Source organism: Neofelis nebulosa, chromosome 2 (genome assembly GCF_028018385.1).
Source record: "Neofelis nebulosa isolate mNeoNeb1 chromosome 2, mNeoNeb1.pri, whole genome shotgun sequence".
NCBI classification, from domain to species: Eukaryota; Metazoa; Chordata; class Mammalia; order Carnivora; family Felidae; genus Neofelis; species Neofelis nebulosa.
Window position 1 is genome coordinate 5,501,616 of NC_080783.1, and position 22,350 is coordinate 5,523,965.

The window sequence follows — 22,350 nt, forward strand, 5'->3', positions numbered from 1 at the left end:
GCTTGGAGCCCTGAGCCTGCTTCGGATTCCGTGTCTCCCTCTCTCTCTCTGCCCCTCCCCTGCTTGTGCTCTGTCTCTGTCTCTCTCTCAAAAACAAATGAAACATTAAAAAAATAAAGAAATAAAAACAGGCGAGTGGTCACAGCAATTACGGTTTTTAAAAAATAATCTTAAGTAGCTGAATTTTCTTTCTCAAGATTGTTAGGCTGGGACCCATTTCACTTCTGCCCAGAGCTGTGGGTGGAAGACGTATAGGAATCCAAAATAATAATGTCTCAACCAGACTTCTGTTGTAATCTGATTGACTTGCAAAACACCCCAATCGGAGCGAATATTAAAAACACTTGAATGACACAGAGTGAAGTTTTATGTTTTGAAAACATTTTGGAAATAAGGACGCTAATAACCTGTCTTGTCGGAAGGGAGGCAGGAGCGTTGTGCAAAGCTTTTTTTTTTTTTTTTTTTTTTTTTGTCATTTAGGAAGAAAATGCTGCCCGAGTGCATCAAAGATATCCAATAATATTTTAAGCACAATTTTGCAATACATTACATGTCACAAACAGAAAAGGAGCTGCTTTTACTTAGGTATGGGTTTATGAATGCAAAACCAATTTATTTTTGTGTTGATAGCTCTAATTGTCCTGTGCGTGGCATCGTGAGGCTGGCCATCACCAGGTACCAAGGTACCTCTCTATGTATTTTGCACAAATCTATTATTTGAAAAATGATCGCTAACTCCCGGGGCCTGGGAACAATACATAAATCTCCAAGGTCTGTATAAATTAGCTCTAACTAGGTCAAGTGCCTGCATCCCTCACTCACATCCATTACCTTCTGTGTCTTTAATTTTCTCAACTCATCTCTCACATGGAAAATGTGATAATTAGGTATCGGTGAAGGTGTTTTGCAAAAATACTTGGAGAACTGGAATCTAATTTTCCAAAGAGATTTTTAAAAAATATTTATTTATTTTTGAGAGAGAGAGAGAGAGACAGAGCATGAGCAGGGGAGGGGCAGAGAGAGAGGGAGACACAGAATCCGAAGCAGGCTCCAGGCTCCGAGCCATCAGCACAGAGCCCGATGCAGGGTTCAAACCCATGGACTACAAGATCATGACCTGAGCCCAAGTCGGACGCTTAACCGACTGAGCTACCCAGGCGCCCCCTGATTTTCCGAAGAGATTTTTAACACATAAACGTATCCTTCTGAATTCACCAGGTGCACAGAGAATACACCTACTTCTGTCCACACACAGGATTCTATTTGTACGGTGCGATGGGACAAGTCGTGACGCTGACCTGTGGGTCTGGATTGTACCATACAGTCTTCATTCTGTGGACATTGATTCTAACCAGACTCAGAGTCGAAAATGAAAGGGAGGCAATTCTCCAGATCTCTTCCCTTCTGGGGGAGGAGGAGGGCCCTGGGATTGCTGGGGTTGCCAGGCAACCCGTCCTGCGTCCTGCCTGCCCGTCCTGCGTCCTGCTCGCTCAGGTGTCCAGGTAGGCCTGTGACAAGACCGTTCCCTGGGGGGCTATAGAAGTTCACCAAGTGCTTCCGCGTCTGCTGTTCTCACCTAGCTGTGATCATCCACACCTTGGGTGTGAGATGACTTTGCATTTGGGACGGAGAAGAAGATGTGGATGTGTGAACAGTAAAGCAAACCCTTGTTTTTCCGAGTGTGAGCTCCAGCCGAGCAAAAGACATGTAATATTATAGCGGGAAGACCGGTGAACTGAGTAGAGACATAAACATTTCTAGAAAAAATCCAGAATAGTCTCCCCATACAACTTCTATGTGCTTGAGGGGCGCCTGGGTGGCTCAGCCGGTGAAGCGTCCGACTTCGGCTCAGGTCATGATCTCACGGCTTGTGAGTTCGAGCCCCGCGTCGGGCTCTGTGCTGACAGCTTGGAGCTCGGAGCTTGCTTCGGATTCTGTGTCTCCCTCTCTCTCTGCCCCTCCCCTGTTCATGCTCTGTCTCTCAAAAGTAAAAATAAACATTAAAAAAAAAAACTTCTATGTGTTTGATAAAAAGAAACCCCTACGATTATACACAAAGCTATTCAGGAGCCAGGGCTTAGCTTCTGGTCCCCTGGATGAATGGGTTGGCAGGTCCCTGGAGTTGTCCACTCATCCAGCCACACATCCGAGGATTTAGTGAGGGGGCGTCTGAACTTAGCGTGAGCTAGACATCTCCCTTGCTCAGTTTATGGTCTGGGGGGCCAGCCAGCAAAGGCACAGCTCGGACACAGAAAGCTTCAGATTATACTTGGGGTAAGGGCGGAGGGCTGTGGGAAAACAGGGGAAGGGTTTTCCTTGGTGCATCCCAGAGGACTTCCCAGGGGAGTCTGATTATCAGAGCGGAATCTTGAAGGAATAAAACCGGTTGGAAGCCCACATGCTCATTTGCAGGCAATAGAAATTGGAACTGGGTCATTCACCAGAGGGCTGGGAGAGGAGCCACGCTCCATGCCGGTGTCCAGAACCGGCCTGGTGAGGGATGTGCCCCCTGCACACCAACCACGGACGCTGGCTAGCACCGATGCCATGACGGGGCAAGGAGGGTGCCCCGTGACCACCGCTGCCTGGAATGCTGGAAGGTCCATCACACCCCCTCCTCCCTCTGCAAGTCGCTGGTCTTTGAATCAGGGAGCTGCGTGGCGTAAGTTAGCCACACGCCCGCATTTAGCTGCAAGAGAAGCTGCGAGTTTGCGTGCTCTGGGTTCCAAACGTAGCAAACGTGTTCTCCGAGCACCCAGAAAACATGATAACGCTATCACCACGGTGAAAGGGGTGGTCTAAGCAGAAACAGCCACAAAGAGCCACAGAAATAGACGGTTTCGTGTCGTTTCTCCCTCATTTGTCCAAAGATTCAAGTCTTTTTTTTTTTTTTTTTTTAATTTTTTTTTTCAACATTTTTTATTTATTTTTGGGACAGAGAGAGACAGAGCATGAACGGGGGAGGGGCAGAGAGAGAGGGAGACACAGAATCGGAAACAGGCTCCAGGCTCCGAGCCATCAGCCCAGAGCCCGACGCGGGGCTCGAACTCACGGACCGCGAGATCGTGACCTGGCTGAAGTCGGGCGCTTAACCGACTGCGCCACCCAGGCGCCCCCAAAGATTCAAGTCTTAAAAGAAAAAAAAAAAGTGTGGATGTCTGTCCTCGGCCAACATTTTACTTTGCCGAGACAGGCACTAAAACCGCAGTGTCTACACTTTACTGTTATCAGTTACCCACATAAAGGACATTTTAACACCAAAAAAGAATGAAGGACTTAATCTCAGAATCAGGAGGGATTATTGGGTGGACCTGAGTTTGGCCGAATGGAGGTGCTCAGCGTGCTGTCCTTACTTTTCTATTTCGTGTGGGCCGGGGGAAGCATCATCAGGGTCAGCAAGGACTCGTGGGCGGGCGCCTGAGAGGCTTCTGTTCATCTGCTTTAAACACAGGGGGCTGGGGAAAATGGGGGCACGGGTTTATATTTGAGGAGGACCATTCTGGCGGCCGTGTGCAGGATGATTCGAGGGGACAAGCCCGGAGTTGCAGGTATGGGGGAGACGTGTTGGTGGTCAGGATTAGAGGCGGAGCCCCCTGAGAGAAATGGAAGGGGTTGAATCAGAAGCCGTAACGATCAATAGGCTGGGAGCTGGTGTGCGTGGGGAGAAAACAGCATGGTTTTTCAAATTCTTTCTCGGTCCATTCGGACGATAACGTTTCCATCTCCCTTCAGTTTCAAAGGCCTGGATCTTCCTTCCTGGAATAGAGACTCCTGGAGGGCCAGGAGCCGGCTCTCCTCTCCCTCGACACCCCGCCTGCCCAAGACTGGCTTCCGGGCAACACACGGCAGGCGAGAAGCCCGTCGGCCCTCCCTGCCGCACGCACACTCCGTTTTCGTGGTCTTCTGCTGACCCCCGAGGTGAAGATTATAAAGAAGGTTGTGCTATATACTCAGGACATGAGTTTATAGACATTCTTCTGAAAAGCACAATTGAAATGGAAAATTAAGAAACATGACTTTGGATATTGAAAAAGTCACAGACACGACCGGTGTATTTTTTCGAGATTCCCTTCTCCTCCGTTCGGTGGAATCAGCTCAGAGAAGCAAAAGCTTTAGAAATACTATTCTGGCTAATCTCGGGGCGCCTGGGTGGCTCAGCTGGTCACGTGTCCGACTCTTGGTTTTGGCTCAGGTCATGACCTCGCGGTTCGTGGGATTGAGTCCCACGTCGGGCTCTGTGCTGTCAGCGGAGAGCCTGCTTGGGATTCTCTCTCCCTCTCTCTCTCTCTCTCTCTCTCTCTGCTGTTCCTCTTCGTGTGCACTCACTCTTTTTCTCTCTCTCTCTCAAAATAAACTTAGAAAAAAAGGAAGACTTAAAATCTCTATTAATATATTGGGGGCTGGGGGGAGGGACAGAGAGAGAATCCCAAGCAGGCTCCACGCTGCCAGTACAGACCCCAAGGCTGGGCTTGATCCCCCGAACTGGGAGATCATGACCTGAGCTGAAATCGAGAGTCGGATGCTTAACCGACTCAGCCACCCAGGTGCCCCAGAAGACTTTTGTTTATATGTCAAGTGTAGCTCAATAAAGCCAAAGTTTGTCAAAAAAGAAAAATTTGGGCTAAGTGCAAATACGTTACATACTGAAGGTTTTCACACACACGCTCCGGCAGAGGTCCGAGAGGGGTGGACCCCCAGCCCCCTTCCCAGAACGCAGCCGTCAACGGGAACCCCTCGCTCCCGGGCACCTGCTTCCCAGGCAGTGGCTGTGAACCGTCGGGGTTCTCGCTGCTTCTGGTGCGGCGGGAGGGCACGGCTGGGGTGGACGGGGCTCTCGCTGGCCCCCGCTCATCCTGTTTGCTGCCCGCCCCCTCCCCGCCCCTGGCCAACCTCCTCTTTTTTTTTAATTTTTTTATTTTTTTCAACGTTTTTAATTTATTTTTGGGACAGAGAGAGACAGAGCATGAACAGGGGAGAGGCAGAGAGAGAGGGAGACACAGAATCGGAAACAGGCTCCAGGCTCCGAGCCATCAGCCCAGAGCCTGACGCGGGGCTCGAACTCACGGACCGCGAGATCGTGACCTGGCTGAAGTCGGACGCTTAACCGACTGCGCCACCCAGGCGCCCCCAACCTCATCTTTGAAACCAAGGTCACCACGAAGGTTAAACAGCACACCTTTCACAGACCACAGGTGCGCAGCAAAGGCTGGACAGTTGGCAGGACAATTTTTCCCCTAAATTCAGGTTACTTGACGGTTTCAGATGAAGCCATCTCAACCTATTTTAGACAATACTGAATTTTATTACAGCATAAATCGTGGGGCCAAACTGACAGTGTTTCCCTCGTGCCCAGAAATGAACTAGTAGGAAAACTAATTGCTTTTGGGGTACACTCGAGTTCCACCCCCGCCACGTTTCCCCCTTTGAACACCCAAAACTAAGCTGAGTCCGATGCCCCCATTGCTGGGCCGAATACGTTCACACGGGTCGTAAACCCAGTACAGAGGCCGTTCTAGGCCCTCCGAGAGCCAAGCGATCCTCGTTCGGGATGCGTTTCTATTGCGGAGGTATGGTCAGTTCCCTCCCGCGATACGTTTATGGCACCAGGCTCTGGGGATTCAGCGACGAGTTTAGACACTGGATGCCCGTAAGGAGCTCAGTGTGGCTCCTTGTAGAAAGGAGAGGTGTGCCAGCTTGGGGGAACAGCTCAAAGGCAGGGAGTTGTGGGTGTAGGCAATGGTCGAGGGAGCTCAGCCTGGGACAAGCGCGTGGGAGGCACAGCCAAGGGTGAGGGTGAGCCCGGAGTTGACCGTATGGCGGGAAGCAGGAGGGGAGAGCGGGCCGTGGACCAGATGGGAGGGTGCCAAGTAGTAAGTAGTAAGGGGAGCAGAAGGAGAGAAGGCAAAGGTTGTGGTCCGGTCAGGACAGTAGTAATGGTTGGGAGATCGCAGGGTGCTGGGATCTGGTGACCCCTGGTGGGGAAGGTCCCAGGACCAAGCCTGGGCTTGGCTGCTGCACCAGGTGACACAGGGGTGGGGGCTCGGTGATCACAGGCGATTTGACATGGGCCCCATGTGACATGACGGCGTGGCGGTCAAGCGAGGACCAAGGCGGGAATTTATCATGGACAAAATGGTCTTCTTCTTGGGAAATTAGAATGTTTTTCAACCAAATTCTTTTCCTGAATATTTGGTTCTCAAAAACACCTGCAAATACCCTCACTTCATATGCAAATTACTATTACTACAAGTGTTGAAATTAACATCAATAAAGAAATGGAGGTTTTAACTGAACTTCTTGGACCGGCCTAGAGAATATTCAGTAAGAATATAAAAGTAACGTGCTAAGCCAACTGTCACACTGTCATCCAGGGGTGGGAGCCATTATTCTATGCACAGATAAAACACTAGGTTTTATTGTTTTTTAAAAGTCTGGTGGGGTAGGGGTGCCTGGGTGGCTCAGTCGGTTAAGCGTCCGACTTCGGCTCAGGTCGTGAACTTGCGGTTCGTGGGTTCGAGCCCCGCGTCGGGCTCTGTGCTGTGCTGACAGCTCGGAGCCTGGAGCCCGCTTCGGATTCTGTGTCTCCCTCTCTCTGCCCCTCCCCTGCTTTCTCTCTGTCAAAAATGAAAAAACATTAAACAAAATTTAAAGCCTGGATGGGTACAGAAACACACACGCACACTAATAGGTTAAAATATGCAAATAAAATTTACTGCAACTTTTGTAGAATTCAATTTGTGCTACCAGACATGTTGCATAGGAAACTACTTCAAGCCCCTGAGGAAAAATATCCACGGTTTAAGGTGCAACTGGGTTTGTCTCTTCTTTGGGGAGAAGGTGAGAGACAATCTCTGGGAAGAATGAGGGTGGACAGGGGAAGCAGAATTTAAGGTTATTTCGTGTGATCATTGGGGAACTGCGGGTCCTGCTTCTTGCAGCATAAAAAACGTAGTTTTTCTAGGTGCTTTTCTTTTTTTTTTTTTCCTAGCCAGTTGGTCTTCAGTATCTGAGTTGATAGGTACATAAGAATGTTTCAGCCCGATAGGGATCGTAGGCTGATTACACCCAGTGATCAACATGATGTGTTTCAAAACAGCAGATTCAGAGAACGAGGTCCAGGAATCCCAAACCGCCCAGCGCGGGTGCTGACCCACTCCCAGGAATTGTTTCTCTCCGTGTGCCACATAATTCCAATTCTTCAGTCCTGCCCCTTCCTCCCTTCTGAGCTGGGTGTAACCACGGTGCGATCAGGGGCCCGACACCGCTCACCCGCACACGGCCACGCTGATCTACAACCGTAAAGGCGGGCAGCATTCTGCCTCTGGTTCCAGGCGGGGCACGTTTTCATTTGTAGAAAACATACATCCTGCTCGGATAATCTCTAATTGTACAAAAAAAAAAAAAAAAAAAAGTGTCCCTTATGCTGTGTTTTCCTGGGGGACATGGGTGCACCAGGAAGGGAGCGGGGTTCACGTCACATGGAACGGAGCGGAGTTTGGCCAGTGACGGCAGGCACGTCTGCACACACACACGAGCACAGGGGTCCCTCGTGGTGAAGTCTCCTTCACGCCCACGGAGCAGAGAGGCCTGGAGCCCTGCCGGAAGCCGTCCCCTGCCCCCAGGGTAATGGCATCTGAGAGCTGCAGGGACCATCGCATTGCACGTGGCACCGTTCTCTTGAGTGACCGACCACACGCAGGTGGGGGCCACAGCGAACGCCAGCTCCCAGCGGCCTGTCATCTCGAGGGCACCTGCTGGCTCGTGTAGGATTTTACTTTGCCCACTGAAGCTCACAGAAGGGTCACAAGTGCTCCCGCTGATCGTTTACTGTAACACGGGGCAAAGGTACAGAAGAGAACGGGAGTTCAGAGGGGACAGCAGGGCCCAGGACGTTCCCAGAAAGGACGGGCAAGAGCTAGACTCAGCTACCGAAAAACCACATTTCCTATTTGATTCACCCTTTTCACAAGGACAGAGCAAAAGAGGTCCAACACTTGAACAAGCGTCTCTCCGTGCTAAGTGTTCAAATGCAAAGTGAGGCTGGGAATCGCCTTTAAATACATATATACATCTGTAACATAATTTAAAAAGGTCTCTCTAGAACATAAAAACCTCAACAGCATCCGCCCCTATGAAGGTGTTTTGTTTTGTTTTTTTTTTAAACTTTTCTGGTCCATTAAAAAAATTAGATACCACCTGTCTCATAGGCCTCCCCCCGTCCTGAAAAAAAAAAAAAAAAAAGATTTTAAATTTAAATTTATGCCTAACAAATAGAAAGCTATTTTGGTTGGCGACGACCTGTGGTAGAAATTCCCTTCAGCACCCCCTCTCCCCCCTCAACGGAGGAGGACAGCGGAGCATTGTCTGTGCTTGGTCCTCGGGTGCGGGTCCAGCCGAGAGGGACCCCGGATGTGTCCGAGCAGCCGGCCCCTCCTGCCTCCCCCACTCCAGGTGACTGCACGGGCATCTGGGACAGACGGGGGGCGGCGGCGGGGGGGGTGGTGGTGGTGGTTCATGCCCCAGAGCAGCAGCGGACGGGAGGGAACCCGCTCAAATGACAAAGTCGTCATGGTCCACAGGACTGAAGGCCGCTGCCCTCAGGATGTCCAAGGAGTTCACCAGGATCAGAGTCCCCGTGAGGTGTTTCCAGCGCTTGGTGATGGGGTTTTTCATTTTGTCCAGGCCTATGTGCAGCTCCTGGATGACGTCCCGGTAGCTGTCCCCGATCTGGTGGCTCCACGTCAGTAAAAAGTCATAGGCGGGTTTCCACATGGCCTGGGTGGCAGAGTCCAAAATAAAAGGAGGGAGGGAGAAGAAAGGATTAGGGGACAGCAAAGAGATTTGATCCTATTGATTCGATCCTCTTACCCGCAGCTCCTGGGCTCATTACTTATGCTTTTCTTTTGAGAGTGAGAAGCCCAGCGAAGCAGGGGGGACGGACTCTGCCTGGGACCAGCACACTGAGGGAGGAACGTGTTTCATGCGAGAGCTGGTTAAGTGGCAAATCGTGTCTGGGCCAACAGGAAGGATTTCTCTCCTTACAACCCCTGTGGCATTTTCCGTGTGGGCCATTTCTTTAGAAACTCGCTGCGTTAATAAAGGACGCCCTTATTCTTGGGGACTTCCTGTTTCCCGGGTCTCCCGGGCCTGACCCATCTTTCCGGAAGCTTAAAGCGAACAAGGGAGGATACAAAGGACCTGTGAGCAGGAACCCCACCAGCTGTGGCCAAAGTTACACAACATACCAGGTACCCATCCAACACAGACCCGGACGGAGCCCGACCATAAGCGGCCACAAAGGGCTCTGTTCACACGGGAGGTAAAGTTTCTCAGTCCGACGGAAGGTAATTTAAGATCAGGATCTGCAGGGGCGGGCATTTCTGCTCAGGCCGCTCTGACTTCCCTCCTCTGGGCACAGCGGCCCTGCCACGGTCAGAACCAACTGTCCCGGGAGGGATGGGGCCTGCCCCACGCAGGGAGAGCCTGCCACGTGCTTTCCCGCATTGACTCGCTTATCCCCACGAACGCACTGTCGGGTGGATGTCGCCGTGACTGTGTGTCACAGCCCACGCTCACCTCGCTGTCCACGACCCCGTTCCTGTCCCGGTGGGGAGACTCGTAGGCGTCCATCTGTTGCTTGGACACCTTGGCGAGCTTCTCGGCCAGCTCCCTCCAGCGCTGGGCCACCTCCACCGCCGTGGTCAGGAGCACAAAGTCCTGGATGAGTCTGACCACCAGGCCCTGGCAGTCCATTTTCAGTAAGGCCTGAGGACAAAGGAGCAGAGCACCGGGCAGGTCAGAGGGCTGGCTCTGGTCTCAGGCAGAGCTCCACGCGGAGGCGGTGCACTCTTTTCCCCCGAAAAGTTTTAAGCCTAGTAAGTGCCCCCCGAACTCCAGCGTGGCTGCGGCACGGGACGGAGCGAGAGCAATGGCTTGCGGGGTGGCCTGGGCTTGACTGTGCTCTCCCACCAAGTTCACGCGCAGCCGGAACCTCACCATGACTGCGTTTCGAAACGGCGGCTTTGCAGACGTGAATTAGTTAAAACCAGGCACGGAAGACGAGGGCCGCCCCTCAGCCAGTGACTGGTTGTCTCTATCAGGAGAGACATGTCCACGTCGGAAGGACAGAGGCAGAGACAGGGGAGAGGCGGCCACAGGCAGCGAGCGCCAAGGATTGCTGTCAGAGCAACCAGAGGCAGCCCCTCCCTCGCAGCTCCCGGAGGACCCAGGCCCGCGAACACCTCCAGCGCTGGGAGAGAATAAGCTTTTGTTGTCCCGGGCCACCCGGTCTGCGGTACTTTGTCTCAGCGGCCCCGGGATGCTGACTCCCGGCGGGAGGGCAGGTGAGCGCTGCTGGCCCCGTTTCTGCACCCTCGGGACGGCTGGAGAGGGCGATGCTTCGGGGAGACAGAACACACGCCCGGGGCTTAGGGGACCGGACCTAGAGCCGGGCTGACGTTAGGTGCCGCGGGCCTCGGCCGGATGCAGAGCTCCGCAGGCAGAGGGCTCAGATTGGGGCCCGCAGCTCACCCGGACATCTGGGCTCTCGGGTCTGGGGGGCAAAGTGAAGGCCTCGTGTGGAGGAAAAGGAGAACGGGGAGGCCGGAGGCTGAACCCAAGGAAGCACCATCAGAATACTTTCTGGAACCGACAGGACTGCTCCCTTGCCTAAGCTGCAGGAACTTTCTAGTGTGTTTTCAGGACAGGAGTCCGGAGGGACTCAGGAGGGCAAGGAATGCCTGCCACCCTGGGCAGGAAGGAGGCAATGCGACAGAGGCAGGCCCTGGACCAGCTGGTGGCCACCGGGGACTTGCTTCCCCATCTAGGAAAGGGGCGGGATCAGGCCGGCTTCCAACACGGTGTGTTCTGTGCGACCCCGGGCTGGGGTCTTAAAAAAAATCACATCAGCTGGCGCAAACCAGCAGGCCCACGCGTCTGCACACGGGGAGATGCAGAAGTCCTGCCACCCACGTTTCGTGACGGCTGCTGGGTGCACACGGGCCTGGCACCATCCACACGGCCTCTGCCGCCCAGCACCCTCTCGGACTACACCCCGACCATGGGAAAAGTGGGAGCACCCTGAGATGGTTCCTCAGGCGAGCATGGGGTTGGGGAGGCTACAGGCAGAAAGGCACCTGGTGTTCGTCCTGTCCCTCCATGCTCCATGCCAGCCCCTGCTGTTGACCATTCCAGACTCCGAAGAGCACGTTAAGAACAACAAAGGAAGCAGCCCCTTCCCGACTGAGCCGAACACGTGGCTCGTTCGAGAACTCTGTCCGTATTTTGTGAGGATGGCGGGTGGCCTTGGATGAGTGCGGCTACGGTCTGCCGGGTCGCTAACTTTAAAGGGCGCAGCTAGGGGCGCCTGGGGGGCTCAGTCGGTTGAGCATCCGACTTCGGCTCAGGTCATGATCTCGCGGCCGGTGAGTTCGAGCCCCGCGTCGGGCTCTGTGCTGACGGCTCGGAGCCTGGAGACTGCTTTGGATTCTGCGTCTCCCTCTCTCTCTGTTCCTCCCCCGCTCACACTCTGTCTCTCTCTCTCTCTCTCTCCCCAAAATAAGTAAACTTTAAAAAAATTTTAAAAATAAACAACAAAAAAATAAAGGGCGCAGCTAATCGAGACAGAGAACCCTCATCTACATTTCACATTTGTGTTGGGGGAGTTTAACAGTACGGATGATTAGTGACTTTTTTTTTTTGGCAATTTCCTGAATGCATTAGCTGGATGCCCCAGCAGGTCAAGCTCTGCAATTTTTTTTTAAAGTTTATTTATTTATTTTGAGAGAGAGAGAGAGAGAACGTGAGCGTTGAAGGGGCAGAGAGAGAGGGAGAGAGAGAATCATAATCAGGCTCCGCACTGACGTGGGGCTCGAACTCACAGACTGCGAGAGCATGACCTGAACCAAAACCAAGAGTCGGACGGTCAGCTGACTGAGTCACCCAGGCGCCCCAAGCTCTGCAACTGAAAACAGGGGTGACGGGTCAATCTGGTGCTGTCCTGGGTCCCAAGGCTGGCATTTAGCTGCACCTGTGGTTAGCCAGAAGGCAGCTTGAGGATCCCGTGGTCCTTTTCCGGTTTGTTTTGTTTCGCAGTAGGCCACTACTACTGAGACTTACTGTGAGCCAGGCATGGGCTCATCTGCTCCTCAGAACCCCCGTGAAGCAGGGGCTGAGCTCACCCCATTTTGCAGATGAAGCCGAGAGAGTGACGGAGAGGCCCCCACACCGACTGAGCGTCAGAGCCAGACCCGCCTGCCTGTCCTCTGCTCCGATCCAGACACCCGGAGACGCCAGGCGGCTCGTCCGGGGTCCCACCGCTCAGGGTGACAGAGATGGAGGCAGGGTCACATTTCGTGGCGCTCAGGCCAACGAACGGCCTCTGCGGTTCTGCGGACACTTGCTACTCGACGTCAGGAACGGAACCCGATAAAACACGGGTCTGGATTGCGCTTCATTTCAACTACTTATGTATTTCAGCAAATGGGCTATTCACAGAGCTGGACGCTCGGCCCCCCAGTGTCCCCACTCAGCTTCCACTCACACAAAGCAAGCGTGTGTCTGTGTACTCACTCAGCCGCCCGGCTCTGGAGGCGACCTCATTTTCCAGATAACAGAACGTGTCAGAGTCGCGCCTCTGTCCCCAGGGGCGCTGGGCAAGGGCGGGGGCTCCATCCCGTGGAGTGCGGGGAGCACAGGGACGGAGGTGCCTTCCTTTATCAATTTCAGCTCCGGTGACACAACTTGGATCGAGCCACACCAGCTTCAAGCGTCACAAAACTGCCACACCACCTCCAAGGGGCAGTTTAGACACTTTTTTAAGGGCACGTTTTGGGTGCCACCAGAGCTGGGTAGTAGAGAGCTTCACCATAGGAGGCTCTGACACCTTTCCCTGTAGCTTCCTCCTCAATTTTCACACACACACACACACACACACGCGCGCGCGCGCGCGCACACACACACACACACGTCATCCCAGAAAACCCCATTCAAAACGATGCTGATTCTGGCTGCAATCTCAGAGCGAACTCGAATTTCAGCCAGGTGGCCAAACCTGGTGGACAGAGGGCCACACGTGACTCCGCGGGCCACGCGGTCTCTGCCACAGCCACCCGAATCCACCGGCGTGGAGGGAAAGCAGCAGAAACGTGTGGGAACCGCCGGGCACAGCTCGGTCCAGCGCGACTTCCTTCACAGGAGCCGGTCTGCCAAGCGCTGTTTGGGGAGACACTCTTAGGAACACATAATGAAGTGGCATTTTGGTTTTGCTGTACGTGAATCCCGCGCGTGCTTCTCCTCCCGAGATGTGCAAACACCAGAAGGGCCGCGCTCCCCCATGAGCGGCGGGCAGGGGAGCCCCTGCTTTGGGGGCGCAGGAGCCCCGGGAACCTGCCTAAATGCACACTGGTTCGCTACCTGCCTCCTGTCTGGGGCGATAAGGAGGCTTTTCTGCCGAGTCGCAGAGAATCGCTGCACGCCATCCCGTCCAGCCCCTGTCTGCCCCCACCTCGCGATGTTCCCCGTGACTTCCATCAGCGTCCAAGGCTCTGGGGGGTTTATCCCACCCCACCTCACTCCTGGAAACAGCCGCCCCTCCCTCGATTTGTGTCCTAGAGTAAGTTTCTCTTCTCAGAGAACCTTCTCCAAAGAGCCCGCACCCGGACTCAAACGACCCCAGCCATAGCCGCCACCAGTGACCCCCGGCCACCCCGGCGGCTCCAGCAACGAGCTCTGAGAGCTGGCCTCGGTCCCTCCAGGGAGGCCTGCCCCTGTCCCCGACGGCCCTTCCCTCCCTGCCATGAGGACAGATCCTGTGTCTTGTTTGCGAGGGATTCCCGGACACGAGACACGACTTCTCCTATCGGAAGCATGTCGCGGAATGAAAACCTCGGGGTTCCGTGTGCCACCCTCCAAGCACACACTCGGCCCCCCAGATCTACTCAGGGCCACCGCGTGAGCCAAGCCCTCTCCTTCAGTGTCGTCACAGTTCCTGGTACAAACACACTCAGATACGTGTTTTGCACAAAGTGGACCAGAAGCAGCGGTAGAGAACCTCAACATGCCGACGGCAAAGAGCTGGCCGTGGTTTGTCCCCCCAGAGGGCAAGAATCCCGACACGGAGCCCAAGGTCGATGAAAGTGAGGAGGGGTACGCACCGTGCGGTCAGCCACCACGGTAACAGCACCTGCCACTCACAGCTGTGCCCCCCCCCCCCCCCCCGTGACGCTCGCGACATCGCCGTCGGATGGCTTCTCGAGCTCGGGAAGGGCCCACGGCTTAGTGTCTTGGAACATCTGTGGACAGGCGTGCAGAGCCCCTGGGACATCTCAGTGTGGACAGGCGTGCAGAGCCACACGGACAAGGAGGCACCAGCACCCGGCCCTTCCACAGACCCGGGAAGCAGCAGGCATGCGCCCAGGGCTGCCCGCACGCTCTCCACGGGGCATCGCAGAGGAGGGGACAGCCCCTCGGCCAACCCCACGGAATTTATAAACAGCCGCAGCGTCTAAGCCCCAAACCGCTCAAAGAGGTTGACGACGGGCGATGGGCCCGGGGACCCCTCCGCCTTCTGCTTCTGTCCTTCACGCATGTAAAATTTCGGTGCAGAAAAGAAACACAGGCTGTGTTTACAGACAAACAAAAATCAGTGAGGACTATTTTCATTCAGGAAAAAAACAACACCTGGGGTGAGTCAAGGAAGTTATGCAAACTCAAAGACCCCCCCGCGCTCTGAAGGTTGACACTGATGTGCAGGAAGACAGAGCCTGTCACCAACGATGCAGTGAGATAGTGACCGCAGGCCCTGGGACCCACCAGCCACACGACGCCAGCCCGCCAGAGGAGGAGGGAGAACGCGGCAGACCAGCAACCACAGGCCCGGCTGCGGGGCGCACCCTGGGGCTGTGGACAGCCAGGTGTGAAAACCAGACGGAGGGGGCGTGGCCCGGGGAATCGGTGTCAGAATTAACTCATTGGTTTCCTTCACACAAATCTACCTGGAGAGGAGTACGAACATTAGGTCCCCCACCCCCAGGCGTCCTGATCATCGGAAGGAAGGACACTCAGGGTTGGTGCTCTCCACTGACCGCTGCCTCTGGGTGGCTCCGAGACTGGGAGACGTGGCGAGGAGCAGGGACGCACCTGGAATCCAAGGTCCAGGGACACATCTGGATCCAGCCTGACTCCCCTTCTCCTCCCCTAAAACACGTAACCCCCCACCCCAATGCCTACAGAATAAAGCACAAGCATTATCTGGTACAGGGGGCTCCACACCCCACATACCGCCACCCTCTATCACCCCAGCCTCTGATCGGACCCCATCTACGTGTGCCCTCGCGCACCCCGGTCCTTGCCCGCGCGGTACCCCCAACCTGACAGCCCCTCCCTCATCAGGTGGGCTTCTGTGCTTCCTGCCCGTATCAGGATCCACCCTGCCCCAACCCTGTTCGCCGTTCCCTGATCCGCCGGGGGGCCCTTCTCTTCGGGGCCCGAGACAAGTAAGTCCTGCGCTGTGACTCTTCACTCCGTGCCTTCTTCAAGTCAAAGACCCGTGTTCTTGGGCAGCCCAGCACCCAGCATCGCCCCTAAGCCCACAGGAGGCGGCGAAGACACGCTTCGTGAATGTCGAGTACCAACGCTCTGTGGCGGCCCTTTCATTCTGGGCCCCAGGGGCTCTGTCCACCCGGCCTACCCTCCTCGGTCAGTGCCAGTCACGCCCCTTCCCGACAGCAGCCCGGCAGTGCCCCTCACCACCACGTTCAATAAGGTCCGGGGTAGGCCGTCGACGGGCTGGCCATCCTCTGTCACGGGCCGTCCCGGCTTCTCCTGCAGAGCTCGGTGAGCCGGGGACAGACGGGGCATTCTCTGACGGTGGTCACGCACCGTGTGGGTGAGAAAGGGCAGACAGAGGCAGGCGCACCAAGGAGCCCACGTGGTTGTGCAAGACGGCCCTCGGAGGAGCTGATATCGAAAACCCGCACCGAAGCAACAGCAAGGACACGGAATCAAAGAAGCGGGGCCAGGGCGCGGGCTGGCCGCGTGGGCGGCACCCCTTCAGGTCCTCAGCCCGGGCCGACGTCTGCTCTCATTCACTCGTGCATCTCCTCAAGTAGCGGACTGTGTCCCGGGGGCCGGGGTCCTTTGTCTCGCGGCGTTTATATCCGATGCGGACAATAAGAAGAAACCGGAACACGAGTAAACGAGGCCACTGTGGGCGGGAGAAAGCCCAGTGAAGCCCAGGGTCTGGGGCGACGAAGTACAGTGACCCCGGGCCCCGGTCGCTTCGCGGGAAAGGTCTGCCAGCACGGCCTCCGGGCTGGTTCCCCAGGGACGTGACAGTCTTCCACCTGACGTTGCGGGCAGAGCTCCAGGCCTGAGGCAGGGCCCGGACCCCACTCGACCGTGGGCAGGACGGAACCGCCCGGTTCTCATTTCGTTCCGGGCTCCTTCCCATCTCCCCGCAAACCTACCGTCTCAAACCTCCCCCTTTCCAATTCGTTTACTCAGTTTCCAGACCACGGACGCATAACCGAACAGAAAACCATCTTCAGAATGCAAGGGGGTGGGACACGACTCGGTGGCCGGGGTGGGTCGTGGTGGCCGTGCTGTGACAGCTGGAGGGCCGGCTCACCCGAGGCCGAGACTGCAGAATACCACTGCTCAGTGGTGCGAGCGCCGGGAGAAAGGAATCCCGGTTTTCAGGACTCCTCTGCGTGCTGGGACAAAGCAGCCTGGGGTTTCTGGAGGTTTCGCCCACGTTCAGATCCGCCCGCTCTCAAGATGGTGACGGATTCAGCCCAGGGCCCGGGCGAGGGAAACCCGCAAGCCTCCGAGCAGACCTTGCTGTGCCAGCCTTCCCACCCAGGGGCGCAAGAGACCCCCCCATCGCTCCCACAAACGAGCCTAGGGACGTCCCCCCGAAAACCTGTGCTGTCAGAGAAGTCCCCCAAGCGGGGCAGAAAGAGCTTCGCTTAAGTCTGAAAAGGCCTGACATGAAGGACTGGGAGGAACAAGCCGCCTCCTCGGTCTTTATTTTTCCACAGCTGGGAAGGGCCTCCCTCGCTGTGTTGTTTTTCACCTCCGCCCACTCGGGGCGGCGGGGTGGGTGTTTTTTAGGCGGCAATGAAGGAACAATCAACTGTGTTCATGTGCCATGAGAGCACCCGATTCTAGAACCCGCGGCGAATCCCAGCTTGAGGCCCCACGAGAGAGGGACACGCACCCCTGCCCGGTGCTCGAGATCCGTGAAGGGGAGAGGGCCTCGAGGGCTCGACGCAGCTCCGGGGAGGATTCCAGGCCGGGCCGGCGAGGGGGCAGATGCCCTGAAGGGAGAGGTGTCCCACTGCTGTGACGGCCATGCCCAGGGCCCACGTGCCGTCCCCCTGCTGCCTCGGGCCCTCCCCAGCCACGACCATCCCTCGTCCTCCCCGCGGAAGCTGCCACCACCAGCGCCCCCAGCCTCCGGGCTGCCAAGATCGACACCTTCGGTTCCCGTCTCTTCTTCTGGACGAGGTTTGGCTCTCACTGTGTGGCACGCGCCTGGCATTTTACATTCCTGGGGGCGCCGTCAGGCTGCAACGCCCGCTCCCCGCCGCGGTGGCTGTGCCCCGCGGACTGGGTATCTCCGGCTCCCGAGAGCCGTGAGCGCCACGGACGGACCTCAGCACACACACCCGGCTCGGCCGTTCCCAGAGGCGCTCACACAGCATGGCAGGTGCCAGGTCGGGCGGCAGAAATCCTAGGGCCGCCGAGACTCACTTCGTACACAAGTCGGGAGGCGAGAAGGCTGTGTGGAGCCTGACGGAGCAAGGAAGGAACACCAAGGGGCTTCCACTGGAAAATCACAAGGGTTTCCAGAGGAACAGCCCCGGGGATGTGTCCTACTGGGAAGATGGGGTGGCGGGGGGGAGGTGAACGAAGCAGGCTCTCCCCATCGAGAGGACGTCCCCCACGGAAACGAGGCGGACGCCAAGAGAAGGGCGTTATCGAGTTCCTCCAAGTCAGCTTCTCCAAGACAGGCCACCGGGAGCAGATGAACTGTTGAGAGCGGGTGGGGAACCCGGGCCGGGGAGGCCGTGTTCGCTCAGCAGTCCAGCGAATGCTTTCCCCCTCACCCGGCGGCCCGGGTGTATCCTGTAGTGTGACACCAACTCCCCCCCCCCCCTTCTCAGATCGCAGTTCCCAGAGGCCCTCCTCAATCCCTACTCTCTCACACACACACACACACACACACACACACACGCAGAGGAGGCAGAGGAAGATGCCTCGATCAAGTTAGACTTCGGGGCGGCACAGATCCTGCGGGGAACCTGATGAAACCTGCACCTTCTCCCAAGAGATCGGAGCAGAGGGGGCTGGAGCGCGAGCCTCCCTGCGTCCCCACGCCCACCGGGCACCCGGGAGACCCGCCTGAGGCCTCCAAGGAGCTCGCAAGCCCAGCAGGAAGCCGCCTGAACGGGGCTCTCCACGCTGGACCCTGAGCCGTCCGGGGGTCCCTACACAAACGCCCATCTCCAGGTGCGCGTGCGTGTATTTCGGGGAGCGGAGGTGAGCCCAGATGCCGGTCCAGCGATTCACCGAACCCACGCCCGAGTGTGCGGGGCGGGGGCGGGGGGGAAAGGCGGCAAGACTGGACTTGGCCCCCCTCCAGCCCCTGCCGGGCACTTACCATCATGAGCTCCTTCTGGAAGGACTTTCGCTCTTTGTTCTCCGTGTTGTTACAATCCTCCTTGAGCTTTTCCAGAACGGACGCCACCCGCTCGGGCTCACTGTCCAGCTCGGCCCGGCAGAAAAAGGTGAGCGGCAGGTCGCCGTAGCCCAAGGCATCGGCGAAGGAGCGCCAGCTGCTGACGTTCTCCATGAGCAAGGTCCTGACCGAGGCGTAGATGTAGGTGAGGAACTTACAGGGTCGCAGGATCTGCTCCAGCAGTGCCGAGGTGCTCAGCTCGGGCCCCGAGAGGAGGCTCGGCCGGGCCCTGCCCACCACCAGCACGTTCTTGGCGTGCACGAGGCCGACCTTGCCCTGGTGGTAGCCGATGTACCACTCCTTGGTCCACAGCTGCCCCTTCAGCCGGATCTTCTCCTCGCTGAGCAGCGCGACGCTGTCCCCCTTCTTGTACTCCAGCAGGTAGTGGTTCTTGCTTTGCCGCACCACGGTCTTGAGCAACTTGCCGAACTTGAGGCTGGACACCGGGCGGTCCTGAAAAGTCGGGTATTTGGTGGTGGCAGCCAACGGGGACAGGATGATCTTCCCGACCTCGTTCTTCTTGAGAAACCGCCTTTGCCCGGAGGGCTTGATGGCACTTTTGGGGGGCGGCTGGGGAGTCTGCACGCAAAACTGCGTCAGGATGGCCTCCTGGTCGCCCTTCACCTGAACCCGCAGGGTGAAGTCGGACAGCTCGCCGGGGTTCTGGCAGGTGATGGGGAAGATGAGGCGGCTCACCTTGCCCAGCTTCATCTGGAACCCCCTCACCACCTTGGCCTGCTCGCTGGCCTTGACCTCGTAGTTGGTCATGTTGGAAAACATGCAGACGTGGAGATCCTGGGGCCTGGACAAGACGAACTGGTGCTTGCCCCAGAGCTGCAGGGCCACGGGGGCAGGGCTGGGGGCCTGGCGGGTGACCTCGCTGACCAGCAGCGTCTTCGGGGCACAGTCGTGCCCAAAAATGGTCACCACGGTCTTGAAGGACGGGTGAATGTGTTTGGGCCCGTAGAGGCCCACGGTGATCTTTTTGTGGATGAAGTCCCACACCGTGGAAGGGTAGAGAATGTTGGGGCCGTGGGCCACAACGGCCAGGTACATACAGGGCTCCAGGTTGTCCAGCTGCACCTGGACCGTGTCCCCATAGCTGTAGGTGAGTGGGATGGGGACATAGGGCCCCTCCTTCAAGTCGCTCCTCAGGCACTGGAGACCCACCGTGCTTTTGCTAAAGATGTCGTTTTTCACCTCGGCCGACACTTTCATCTCCACGGTGATGAAGGTTTTCACCTCCAGGGTGCTCACCTTCACCTCCAGCACCGGGCTGACGCTGCTGCACCTGTCGCTGTTGAGCTCCAACGGGGGGTCCAGCAGGGCTTTCATGGAGATCTGCTGCGTCTCCCCTGGGGCCACGTGGCCCTCGGGCACGTGGATGCTGATGCTGCTGTCGGGCAGCTGCACGGCGCCCCCGGAGCCGTCCAGCTTGCACGCGATGCTCGTCTCCACCGCCTGGGTCTGGCCCCACCCGGGGCTCTGGCCCAGCAGGTCCAGATCGTGGCAAGACCGGGCCAGCTTCCGGTGGCTCAGCCAGGCGGCGCGGAAGTCCTCCCGGCTCTGGAACTGCTCCGGGGCCGGCGATTTCAGGCCCGTGAAGAAGCCCGAGGAGTCGGGGGCGTCGGACTTGGCCTGGAGGACGGAGAGCTCCGACAGGCTGTAGGAGCGCTTGCTTCTGAAGAAGGGGTTGTCCCGCTTGCCCGGCGCCTCGGCCTGGAGGCGGCCTGCGGCCGGCGGCTCGTCAAAGATGGTGCCGACGCTGTTGGTGGTCGCGGAGCTGGATTCGGTGAACGAAGACGTGCCCGTATCAAAAAGGAGCAAATCCACGGTGCTTCTGGGGGTCAGCTCGTCCAAGCTGGGCATCGCCGGCGCGTTCCCGTTCAGAAACGGGTTTGTCTGGGCCCCGTTCCAGAAGGGGTTATTGCTGTAGGTCTTGCTCGGTCCCTTGTCCTCTGTCCATCCCCCGAGCAGGTCTAGCTCCTTGGCCACCTCGTCTGGGCTGTCTGGAAGATGGTCGATCACCCCGCTGTCGCTCAGGGTGGAGTCCCGGTAGTTCAAGGGCTGCACGTAGGAGGACGGGATGTAGCCCATCTCCGTGGTGCTGTGGGCGTACCACCACTCCCCGCCGGACGCGTCCAGGACGTAGAGGTGGTCGCCCTTGGAGAACTTGAGGGTGGTGAAGTTGGCCGGGTGGTAGTCCTTGATTGCGATCACTTCCTTTGCATTCCCGAACGGTGTGGGATTGTCTACGAGCAAGGCACTGGGGGAAGGCACTGCATAAAACACAAAGAAACAGGGGGTGAGGGCGAGGCCCACGGGCGCCGCGGAGCACTGGCCGGAACCAGGGAGGAGGGAGAGCGCTCTGGGTGACAGGCGGCTGTGCCAGAAGGAAGTCCCAGGGAACTCCGCTGTGCTCCCGAGGGCCGGCACTGCTGTCCCAGCCCACTGGGCGGGAGGGCTCATATTCCCCCGTTTCCCCGGGATCGCTTTTGAAACGCCATCTTATTTTTAAACCTTTTTTAAGCTCTAAAGATTTTATTTTTAAGTCACCTCTGCACCCAACGTGGGGCTCGAACTCACAACCCCGAGATCAAGAGTCGCAGGCTCCACCGACTGGGCCAGCCCGGGCGCCCCCGATGCCATCGGATTTTGGCCAGAGTTTTCCTTATGTAACTAACTTACCCGGAACTGCCACTGGGTCGAGAGAGAAGCTGAAAGTGACTGGCTTAAAACCTGTCACATTCTGAGTGGGGTGACCCACGGCCTGTAGCCAGGGACGGGACGTGAAGAGCCTGGAATAGAATCTGAGTTCGTGAGCTGGTCCCACGCTCTGCCTTGAACGCAGAACACGGGAATGGGGGGGGAAGGTTCCCTGACAAGCAGACCTGTCTCTTACGTTTCCAAGCTGAACCCACTCTTCATCAAAATAAGACTTTGGAAGGGCGCCTGGGTGGCTCAGTTGGTTAAGCGTCTGACTTCGGCTCAGGTCATGATCTCATGCTTCGTGGGTTCGAGCCCCGTGTCGGGCTCTGGGCTGACAGCTTGGAGCCTGCTTGGGATTTTGTCTCTCTGCCTCCTCCCTGCTCCTGCTCTCTCTCGCTCTCTCTCTCTCTTAAGATAAATGCACTTAAAAAAATAAAGTAAGACTTTTGAGGCCGGTGCCTTCCAGCCTCCTTTAAATGATCATTCAAAATGACAGCTTGGAAAGGGGCTCTCCCGCATGTCTTGAAAATGAAAGGTTTATGCCCACGGTCATTCATGTCATCTCCGAGCAAGTGTTTAAGTCTGAAAAACCCCCAACTCGTTCAACAGCGACTCGAGCTAATTTCGGGTTCACGGCGTTCAACTATGTGTGCTCCCGATGGAGGCAGCAGTGGGAACCACGAAAGTCAGCTCAACAAGGGGTGTGTGTTTTGAAAAATATCGGACGATGAAATACCTGTCTTCTCTCCCACCCATACGTGACAAAGCACATCCAGAGGAGGAGGAAAGCGCCTTGTGAAAGAAAAGATAGCCCCCACCCCAGCTGTGCCTTGTTTCACAGGGTTTAGGGATATTCTGGCTTCCTGTAAAAAACGTTAAGGACCGTATTTTTAGTGGAA

General features: G+C 56.7%; 1 protein-coding gene across 6 annotated transcripts in view; it reads right to left on the reverse strand.

Moving 5' to 3' along the window:
- Positions 1-6,689: 6,689 nt before the first annotated feature.
- Positions 6,690-22,350, reverse strand: part of SH3BP4 (SH3 domain binding protein 4) — an 85,616-nt gene continuing 69,955 nt past the window's right edge. For 5 of the 6 annotated variants that reach the window (XM_058700507.1, XM_058700494.1, XM_058700500.1 and 2 more), the window contains 3 exons: positions 18,665-21,021; positions 9,577-9,765; positions 6,690-8,775 (listed from right to left, as the gene is read on the reverse strand). In XM_058700507.1, coding sequence (XP_058556490.1) covers positions 8,551-8,775; positions 9,577-9,765; positions 18,665-21,021 — 2,771 coding nt within the window. In that variant the 3' untranslated portion in view covers positions 6,690-8,550. Of the gene's footprint in view, positions 8,776-9,576; positions 9,766-15,294; positions 16,205-18,664; positions 21,022-22,350 lie in introns of those variants that run through there. The other variant, XM_058700489.1, reaches the window with a different exon arrangement.